Source organism: Artibeus jamaicensis, unplaced genomic scaffold (genome assembly GCF_021234435.1).
Source record: "Artibeus jamaicensis isolate MK-2021 breed Jamaican fruit bat unplaced genomic scaffold, CSHL_Jam_final scaffold_369, whole genome shotgun sequence".
In the NCBI taxonomy this organism is placed as follows: domain Eukaryota; kingdom Metazoa; phylum Chordata; class Mammalia; order Chiroptera; family Phyllostomidae; genus Artibeus; species Artibeus jamaicensis.
In genome coordinates, this window is record NW_026522042.1 from 44656237 (window position 1) to 44666745 (window position 10509).

Sequence of the window (10509 nt, forward strand, 5' to 3'; positions counted from 1 at the left end):
CTAGGACCTCCTCATGTCTCACCGGCTCGGATGTGGAGAACCTTGTCTCACATTCTAATGGCACACAAATTTCTGTGACCTGGTATCTCTATAACCCCTTCATCGGGGAACTCTCAGGGAAGGACTTGCTCCAGTGACCCCAAGTCAAAGTCTGAGGAACGGCAGCAGGAGCACAGGGCTACTGTATGGACCCTCCCCAGGCCGCGGGGCGGCCGAGAGAGTGGCCGCGGGGACGCGGGAGCCCCACGCGGCGGCCCCGCTGGTGGGGCAAAAGCCGCTTCCCTTTCTCAGGCCCCCTCCCCCGAACCCTGGAACCTGGCCCCGAAAGAAACCAGCTCCTGCCCCGGATCTCGGCCCGCGCAGCGCGCAGTTCCGACAGCCAGCAGACCCCCAACTCGCCGCCCGACTCCCCTAGGGCTGCGGGCCTGGGGGGCGGCGCGGGGCTCACTTATTCCCGGGTTCTTCGCTCGCACAGTCGCGGGCTCGGAAGCCGCAGGTCCCCCAGCCCTGGGCGGCGCAGCCGCGCCTCGCTCTCCTCTGCCGGGCGCGCTTCCCCGCCGAAGGGCCGCGCCCGGTGAGGGCCGGCTCGCGCCAGTCCGCCCTGCCCGGCCCTGCCCGCCGTCCCCGGCCGCCGCGCCCTCCCGGCGCCGCCCCCTCCTGTAAATACCGTGGCGGCCCGCCCTCCGCAGGTGGGAGCGTGCGGCGGGGATCGGCGACCTGCCCGCTGCCCGCTGCCCCGCTGAGCGCCTACCCCAAACCCGCAGCGGGCTCCGGGGAAGCGCGTTCGCTAGACGAAGCCGCAGGTAAGCGACTCCGGACCCCGAGCCTCGCCGCGTCCCGGGCGAGGTTGCCGGGAGCTGCGCCAGCGCCCCGCGCGCTAACCTGTGCCCGAGAGAGCCGCGCGCCCAGCCCCCGGGCTCCCTAAAACCCACGGAGCTGTTTCCCGGAGAGACGTTCGCCTTTTTGCCTGGACCCCCAGCCGCACCAGAGCTTTGGAAGTTCTTCGGTGCTACTGAATCGGAGATGCCCTTAGGAAAAGGGATGGGGTGCGAGGGGGCGAGCTCGGCTCTGCGAAATTAAGTTGGTATTTGGAAAAGGTTAAATTTTCTATTAGTGTAGATGGCTGCGTGTCTGGCTGTGAGTTCGCGTATGGAGAGAATAGACAGACAGACTGACCCACACGTTATTTTGCTTCAGGGATTAACATCTGTGCTTACTCCACTAGGCCACGGAAAGAAGCTAAAATCCAGTTTGGGGCTTCTGTTTTCTTTACTGGTATTTGGGGATTGGCCTTGAGATGGTCGAAGCCTTGCGACTCACTTCAAAACCGAAGGTCCCGGGAACGCAGTGAATTCCTGACAGGGCTTTGTAGCAGAGAATCACCCTCATAGCAGAACCAGCAAAAGGGATAACACGATTCAGAAACTTTAAAAAATATTAGTAAAGTCCTTTACATCTTTGTAAAGGACTGCACTCATTTTCATAAATATGCTTTGTCCAAGTTTAAAAATAAAAACTTATTTCCCTCCTACACTTCCTTTTTTCTTCAACTTCCTTTTGGTTCTTTAGTTTTTCCTGGAAAAGCACTTCCTCATGTAAGACAGGCTGTTCGCTTTCCTTACCCTAACTGACCCTGCTTGGTCACGGTTTGGGTTTGTCAAGGTGGCACTGGCCTCTGTCTTGAGCTCCTTCATGTGACCATGGATGCAAAGGGCAGAAGGTATTTCAAAGGTTTCCTTTCCTTGAGCACTGAAGACAGTCTTCACGCTAGGAGTGTCTTCAAGAATGCCCCAACCTGAAGGGTCCTGGTAAAATACCCGCCTGTTAGAGTAAACAGGTAACTGGATAGTGAAGTCGGTCTGTGTGTACCAGACCACTAGGAAACAGCTGCTCCGGGTTTATTTAACATGTGATACCCGTGTAGAACAGGGCTTGGGTGATCTTGTGAAGGTGCTTTCTCACTTGATTTCACTCATACTCTTCTTACAAAGTCAAGTTCTATTGCCGTTTAGTGCTTTGTAACTGTCGATTTTATCACCTGTTTGTTTTTAACAGCCTCAACCTCTTTGTGGAAGTGGGTGGAGCCAAGGAGGAGGGCAAGTGAGAGGCTGTTGGTCCACCAGGCAGACAAGGACCCGCCTCACCGGCTCCGCCACCCTCCCCTGGGTCATCATCCCCAGGCCCCAGCATCCAGGTGCCCAGATTCCAGGCCAAGGAAGCCCCTGCGTGAGAACTCAAGAATCACATTTTGACAGAAGTAAGTTAATAACCGCTAAGCCCACTGGGTTCCTGAACTGCCTTCCCGTTCAATTGAAACTTGGCTCTCCTGTCCATGTAGCCTTAGAATAAAGCACAGAATGGAAAGTTGCTTTGGGTCTGAAACAGGAAATGGAAAGTTAGTTACTGAACAAAAATTCACTGACATGGAAGTGCTCAGAGCAGCTGTGATGAAATGTGGGGCATCTGTACATCAAAAATAATCCTTGTGATTCTTCCCTCACTCACCATTGTTTTCTTTTTTTGTCTGGGAGTGTGACTTTGTAAGACTTAGAACAGGAAAAGCCACATTCGGTTACTTTTGTCCTATGGTTTAAAAAAATATTTACTAAAAAAAAAAAAAAATTAGCCTGGCTGGTGTGGCTTAATGGATTGACTGCTGGCCTGCAAACCAAAGGGTTGCCGGTTCAGTTCCCAGTCAGGGCACCTTCCTTGGGTGTGGGCCAGGTTGTGGGCAGTGCACAGGAGGCAACCACACACTGGTGTTTCTCTCCCTCTCTTTCTCCCTCCCTTCCCCTCTCTCTAAAAATAAATAAATAAAATCTTTAAAAAATTTTTAAAAATTCATTATAGTTGACATTCAATATTATATTAAGATGTACAACATAGTGATTAGACATGTATGTAACTTACAAAGTGATCACTCAGTAAGTCTGGGACTACACACAGTTATGACAGTATTATTGACCATATATATTCTCTGTGCTGTAATTTATAGCCCCATGAAGAGTTTTGTTTTTGTTTTTTAGATGTACTCTTAGGTACGTGGTAACTGCATTTCCTCTTCTTGAATATATTCATAAAATTAAGTCTTCAGGGGTTTCTGAATGCCAGTCCTTCTGACTCATAAGCCAATTCATTGTCCTGCAGTGTGTCCACTGGATAGAATTCTACTCCCTATGATTTCATCCTGGTGTGACTTCTGATGGCCAGCAATAGGACAGGGCGGGTCAGGAACGCCTGTGCCCACTTTGATTTGGAGTTTGGTTATATTTGCAGAGCTGTGGACAGCACTGGAGGGAAAGGAGCACACCCCACCCCTCCCTGGGGCAGGGGCCTCTTCTGGCCATGTCTCCTGCAGCAGCCGAACCCCGTGGGGCCCAGCAAGACAGGCACGTCAGCATGCTCATTTTCTTCCTTTTCGTCTCTGGTGCCATCCTGCTGTTTGTAGGGGTCCTGCTCTCCATCTTCGGGTTCCAGGCGTGCCAGTACAAACCCCTCCCGGACTGCAGCGTAGTGCTGAAGGTCGCCGGGCCTGCGTGTGCCATGGTCGGGCTGGCAGCTGTGATCCTGGCCCGCTCCCGGGCACTGCGTCAGTTCCGTGAGGGGCGCCTTCAAGGCCACCAGGCAGACCCTGACCAAGCCTTCATCTGCGGAGAGAGCCGCCGGTTTGCCCAGTGCCTCATCTTTGGATTTCTCTTCTTGACCAGTGGCATGCTCATCAGCATACTGGGCATCTGGGTCCCTGGCTGTGGCCCAGACTGGGAACAGGAGGCGATGAATGACACAGACACTGCTGATGAGGAGCCCCAGATCTGTGGGTTCCTGTCCCTGCAGATCCTGGGGCCCTTGATCGTGCTCATGGGATTGTGTTTCTTCGTGGTGGCCCATGTTAAGAGGAGAAACAACTTGAGTGAGGAGCAGCACGCCTCCGAAAGTGAAGAGAGACAGACCCAGAGCACGGAGCCTGTCCAGGTCACCGTAGGTGGGTGGCTGTCGTTCCTGTGCTCGCTCACGTCCCAGTGGCTGTCACTCCAGGCTTCCCTGGGCTGCCCTTCGGTCTGGCCTAGATTCAATGCCTCTGGCTCCATCTCCCCCTTTCACGCACTCACACACGTGCGCACACGCGCACATGCACACACACGGTGCTGCTGCAAAGGCAAGCCCCAGCGGAGTCCTTGTACACATCATTTTGTTACAGCAGTTTGTTATGACTTAGCAAAAGCTTTGGGACTCTAAGTGGTGACTTTGAGGTGACAAAGCAAATCAAGAGGAAACTGAGAAGAACCTCAAAGATAATCTGTGAGTCCTCTGTCACCTTAGGGACCTGCCAAGTGATCTCCTTTCCCCCATTGTTCTCACACAGAAACCTGTGGCACTTTGCCTTGGTGGGCATGTGAGGTCTCATCCCCAACCGTCGCTGCTTGACTGCCTTGGGTAAATCCTTAAGCTCTCGTGGCCTTGGTTTACATGTCTATAAAATGGGCTTTGCACCTCTAAGATTTCTCCCAGCACTGCCTTCCAGGTCCTCTGTGTTCCGAGGGGCCTTCTGTTCTCTTCATTGTTCTTTATTTTCTGTAACTTCAGAATTAGACCAAAGTTTGGAAGCAGAAGCATAAGTGAAAACAAAGTGTGACAACATCTGTCACTTCTTTCCCCCATGGAATGCCCAGAAATTCCTTTCGGGTCCCTTGGGTCCTGCTGAAGAGATGGATTATCCCAGAGTCAACTCCCCAAAGAACAGCACCAGTAGTGTTAGCCTCAGCTTCACACAATCAAGGAAAAACCCCATCACTACTCATCTTTGCAAATTACTTTTTTTCCCAGTCTCCCACTCTTGAAAGGATGAAGCTCTGAAGCCACAGCCTTGACATCTAAAAGGCCAGCCAGAGAATTCCAGAGCAGAAAGCATGGAGGAAACAGAGAAGGAGGGTGCAAGTGAGATGATTCTCATGTCAGGACTGTGACCAGAGCCAGCACCGGCGGGCGCTTCCCTGGGCTGCGGGCCCTGCAGGGTCAGGACTCAGGGAGGAAGGGCAGGTGGCCTTGGACAGTCCTTGCGCGGAGCCAGGGTTGGTGCTCCCAGCTTGCTTCTTTGTGTCAGGGGACAGTACAAGTATTAGGTATGTCTTAATGATAGCTAACACACGCATAACATTTATTCTTGTGCCAAACACCCATCTAAGTGCTGTTAACACGTGCTCTTCAAGGGCCTATTGTGTGAAATTCCTTCACGCCTACAACAACCCACTGAGGCAGGTACTTTTAGTACCTCCAAGTTAGACATGAAGAAACTCTTAACCCTGAGGCCCAGGGTTACCAAATAACCCGCCTAAGGCCAGGTGGGGTGGCCCTTGCACAGCACCCTCCCCAGCTCACTGAGCTGTATTTCTGTTCCTGCTGTTTCCATCCCCCCAGGTGTTCCGGGGGGTTGTCACATGACAGAAGGGCTCACCCAGAAGAGACCATTCTGAGCCCTTCCGGGGAGCAAAGTGGGGCCCAGGTGAAGGCACTCGTGGGGTGCGTGGTCTTCCACTTCGCTGAGGGCATTTTGAGGTGCGCCCTTTGGACTTGCTATCAGGAGAGTTTCCGGGTGCCTCTGTCCTGGCGGCTGGAATGGGAGGGGGTGCCAGGGGGCAGGGCTGCTGGTGCCGGGGCAGGGAGACTCCTGGGCACTTGGGTCTAATGTTGGCCCCGCACTGCATAGTTTAATCTTTGCCACTTAACCCTTTAAGTCCCCTCAAACCTGTGAAAATCTGGCATCCTAGCTCCGTGTTTTTCTCTTTTGATAGTACAGGATAAGGGTTAAAATTTTATAAATTGTTTTTGACTTTTGGCACAATTGATAATGTCCTGGATGTTGTCTCCCAAAGGCCAGTTCTGCCTTACGAGGGAAGTTGGGGTGCTAAGAGGCAGTTCTTGGACCCGAGTCCCAGAATTCAGCTGTTCCCAGGGTGGAAGTCTCTCCCACTACACAGCAGATACACCAGCGATGTCTGCATTGTGGACACACTCAGCGCTGGACCCTGGGTACGCAGGCAGGTGTAGGAGATAGTCCTCCCTCAAGGGGTCTGTGCTGTGAAGGTACAGAGAACCTCAAGTCCTTCAGGCCTGGGGAAGGGAAACCCCAGTGCGCAATGGGACATCTTTCCTGGTGAAAGCAGATTGCAAGGTGAGGGAGGGCTGGGAGCGGACTGTGCAGGAAGGACAAGCCCCAGAGATAACAGCTGATGACTTTGAACATTTCCTTGTTTGTATTTGATAGGTCACTTGACTGCCTTAGAGGCTTATGCCCCAGTCCTGCATTCTCCAGTGTGTAACTGAAAGTGAGCACTTCACCTTGCTTCCTCTGACCTACCCAGACCTTCTGAAAAAAATGAGGAGACAACCATTGTGTTTTATCAAGTCTAGGTTAGCAAGGAAACCTCCAACAGCGAGGAGTGATGGAGGTGATGGGTTTTCTGCAGGGCTAAGTTACCTCCCGGGCAGTGCTTTGGGCACCGAGGCGGAGTGGAACCCCTGGCCATGACTGCCAGTTGGGGATCTTTCTTCGGACATGCAAATAAGCGCCCCTTGCTGGGCAGTGACAAGAAGGCACCCTCTGCACAGGAATTCAATCCTCCTACCTGTCCTCTGAGGCAGGTATAGTTATGGCCTGCAATTTACAGGTGTGGCAGCTGAGGTCTGGAGGGGTTAAGGAACCTGGTCGGGGCCGTGCTGGCTTGGTACCCAGCCTATGGAACCCTGGGAGCTTTACGGAGTCCTGTACCTGCCTAGGCAAGCATCAGATCTGCCGACCCCCCACTCCTGCCTCTGCAAACCCAGCTCCTTCCCACAGAGAAGTGCTCTTTTCTCCTTCGTGTTTCCTGCGTTGTCATTTGGTGCCACCAACTCCCAAAGGCTGTCCTCAGACCTCTATGTAGTGGTGCTTGCCTCAGGGCTAGAATGTTCTGAGCAGCTCACCTGGTGCATTTTGTATTGGAATCGAAACACAAAATTAGCACTTGCATCTGGTCCCGAATGTCTCCGCCCCCAAAACACAGGTGTGTGAGCTGGAATGATAAAAACAAGATGTTTGAGTTTAACTTTGTTTTGTGAGGCTGGTAGATAAAAGACCACAGAGCATAAACCACAGCTGTGGAATACCCACGCTAGTCTGTAGGGTAGCTGGTTGTCATTTGTTCAGAGGTGAAACTGCATTTGAGCAACAAGATGCTTTATCCAACAGTCAACTTTCGATGAATGAAAATTGTGAGTTAAACACAAGAAAAGCTTTAAAACTGTGGACACGGCAAGCGAGGCACATTGTTAGGGAACGCTTCATTGAAGCGCTATCACTCAGACTTGCAGTGAAGTACAGGGTGACTGTTTTATAAAAATTGTGTTAAAACACACATAACATAAAATTCACCACCCTGACCCTCCTTAAGGGTGCAGTGGCATTAAGTGCATTGCCAATGCTGTGCGGCTGTCACCCCCGGCGACCGTCAGAAGTTTCCCGTCAGCCCACGCAGAAGCTTGGCACCCAGCAAGCACCAGCGCCCACCCCGTTGCTCCCAGCCCCTGGAAACTTCCACCTCTGTCCCTGTCAGTCTGGTTAGCCCTCTTTTAATTCTGGAGTTGGCACTGGTGTTTTGACCATTTCTATCGATGGGCCAAATACGTGATTGATTTATTTTGCTCTTGCTAATTTGTTTGCTTTTATTACTCATGGATCTTCAACAACATATTGTGTTTCCTTAGGCGATGCTGTGATAATATTCCCGCCCCCTCCACCACCTTACTTCCCTGAGTCTTCAGCTCCTGCAGCACCTCGAAGTCCTACGGCTAACAGTTCGCTTCCAAATGAAAGTCCACCTTCCTATTACAGTATCTTTAACCATGGGTAAGACTTTCCATTTGAGGTTCATGGGTAGCATTTTAACCTTTTTGGGCCTATGCCCAAATTTAGGACAAATCAGCTTTAAGGCTGTTGTATAGGAATAAACATCAGAGTGTGAATATCTTCTTTTGCTGACATTATGAGAGAACATTGCCTTAACATTAACAGTGCCTTTCAGGAGACTGTGGCCAGCTCGCAAGTTACACATTATCAAAGTGGTTGTGCTCAGCTCACGTGAAGCCTTCTCCAGGCATTCTGTTGTGCACTCCTAGTAGGGGCGCCCCTCAGAATGTTCAGCCACCCATCAGCCACCCCGAGCACTGAGTGAGGGCTTGGAGGTCCCCCACTTGCTGCTTTAGATTGTGGGGAGGTGCAGAGGCCCCAGGGGACCTGTAAGGGAGGCACCTGAGTGACTGGCCAAAGTCACCTGCACCTGACCTGACCAAACTGCCTTTCCCCCTCAATATTAAGTTGTTCCCTGGCCTCAGAGCTTTCTCAGATTGATTGAAGGGAAGTATAAGATGCACAGCCCCACCCCACAAACTAGGGGGTGCACCTCGGATCAGATGCAACTGCAACATCTAAGTGCCTTTTCTTTGAGGCAGAGGGATGCAGTTGCAGGTTGTGGAGTCAGTGCAGTGGGCCACGAGCAGTGATTAGTTAGCCCAGTTCACAGTGGACAAAGGCCGGCGGGGCCAAGCCGGTGAGGAGGCTGTGTCCAAGGACAGGCCTGAAGTCACAAGAGCCTAGAACTGTGGTGTGTGGGAGGGAGCCTGGAATGGACAGGACAGTGAGGAAGAGCCGAGGTCAAGGGTGAGTGACAGGGACAGAGGATGCTACTGCTTGAGGAGGAGCTGGGACCAAGCTCGGTGCAGGTGGGGAGAAGAGGGGGAGCTGCTTGTGATGGAGGAGTAGTGAGATGTGGCTTCTCCAGGTAGACTGGAGAGGCTGGGCCTTGACTGACAGTTGGAACTGGGGAGAGGTTGCTGAAACCGGGAGGGCAGGGAGTTGATGACCTGCAGAGGATGCACAGGGGCAGGCATGATGGGATGGAGTTTCTGAAGTGCCAGGGAGGAGCAGGGCTGGTGAAGGCTCTGGTACCTTCTCGAATGGGAAACCAGGATGCAGGAAGTGAAGGAAGGATTGCTGGGAGATTTCACAGGGTGGGTGAGTGGATGAGCAGGACTCGGTGACAGGCCACTTTCCAGGCACCGAGACATGTGCCTTTTTGAACGCAGTGAGAAGCAGGGCTTGAGGGGCACAGAGAGCGTGCTGGGGACTGTGCTGCCTTGGCCGGCCGCCCACCTTCTCAGGCGTGTGTTCCTGTGCTTCAGACGGGGTGGTGAGCTGGCCATCCCACCAGCGATGGATGTGGGAACTGCCCTGCACGGAAGAAGGGGAGTTTAGGTTTTGGACATTTGTAGAATTCTGTTAGTGACTTCTTCTACTCTTTTCTCCAATGATGAACTTCTCTAAGCCCTAAAAGAAACATCTATTAACCTTAGTAAATAAAACAAAAACTACTCCTACTACTGCTTCGATGACTTCTGTGGGCCTGAGTCTGGCTTCTCTTGCATGACCTCATGTAACTCTCCTGGTCTCGGGAGGTGTGCACTGCTATCCCCATTCTACAGGGGAGGGACTGAGACTTAGAGATCACACCGCTAGAACACAGTGGCCTGTGAACTCCGATGCAGGCGGGCCTGTGGCTGACACCCACCCCGTTAATGAAGCACACCTTCCTGCTTTCTTCAAGTTTGTGGCCTAATGATTTGATTTCTATTTGCATAAGGTCCTCTGCCTTTTGTTAGCTGCCTTAGGGGACAAAGTAGCAGAGAATGGTGACTCTTCTGTGTGTGTGTATGCTCTTTGGACGGCCCCTCTACATTTGTGCTCCCTTTCTTTTCAGCGACAAAGGACATGACAACAGGAGTGAGACTGTCTTAATGTTACAATCGGCTCTAAGGAAAGTAAGGAGCAAGGAATTGAAACATATCTGTAAATAGTAGAATGTGGAAAACTTGCTCCTCATGTCCTTGCAGATTTGAAAAGAACCTTCTCCTTAAGGTGTGTTACTCTTTCCCTCTCTTCCTTTTCCCGTGTCCTCTCTCTCTTCAGCAGGACCCCGACCCCTGAGGGCCAAGGCGGGGCCCCTGCGAGGGAGCACGTGCCCATATACACTATTTCGGGGGCTCCCCTGTCCTCCGAGAGCGCACACACTCTGCATCTCTCATCTGAATTGCCTCCCAGATACGAAGAAAAAGAAACTGCTACAGCCACGTCCTCGTCTCCCCCTCCTCCACCTCCTGCACCGTGAACTATGGACTCCCCTTCAGTTTTATATAGAACCGATCACTATTTTATTTAACTTGTTTTTTAATAAAAAATACAATTGCGTGAGCTGTGTTCTGATTTCCTGGTGCAGCATCAACACCCATGATGAACACTCACATGCGTGCGAGGCCGGGATGGAAAGGTGAAGCGAGATGTGCATGGCCTCCTGGGCTAAGGCCGGGCTGAGGCACTGGGGGCTTCAGAGCGTCACCACCGCACGAGGAGGAGAAGAGCAGGTGTTCCGTGATTAGTGGTTTGCCCTGCCCTGCAGGCAGACAAGAAAAGGTTCTCTCTTG

At 52.2% G+C, this 10509-nt stretch overlaps 1 protein-coding gene across 3 annotated transcripts; it reads left to right on the plus strand.

The window, feature by feature from the left end:
* The first annotated feature begins 576 nt into the window (after positions 1-576).
* Positions 577-10273, plus strand: TMEM171 (transmembrane protein 171). Of its 3 annotated transcripts, none has more exons than XM_053657403.1 (4): positions 577-2257; positions 3277-3982; positions 7741-7882; positions 9789-9991. In XM_053657403.1, exons 2-4 carry the CDS (start codon positions 3346-3348, stop codon positions 9883-9885), a joined length of 876 nt encoding a protein of 291 aa, XP_053513378.1. In that variant the 5' UTR covers positions 577-2257; positions 3277-3345; the 3' UTR covers positions 9886-9991. The 3 variants fall into 3 exon arrangements, with proteins under 3 accessions (XP_053513378.1, XP_037012940.2, XP_037012941.2); XM_037157045.2 differs by lacking the exon at positions 9789-9991 and adding an exon at positions 9998-10273 and having other exon boundaries at positions 583-2257; XM_037157046.2 differs by lacking the exon at positions 9789-9991 and adding an exon at positions 10001-10273 and having other exon boundaries at positions 583-2257.
* The last annotated feature ends 236 nt before the right edge of the window (positions 10274-10509 follow it).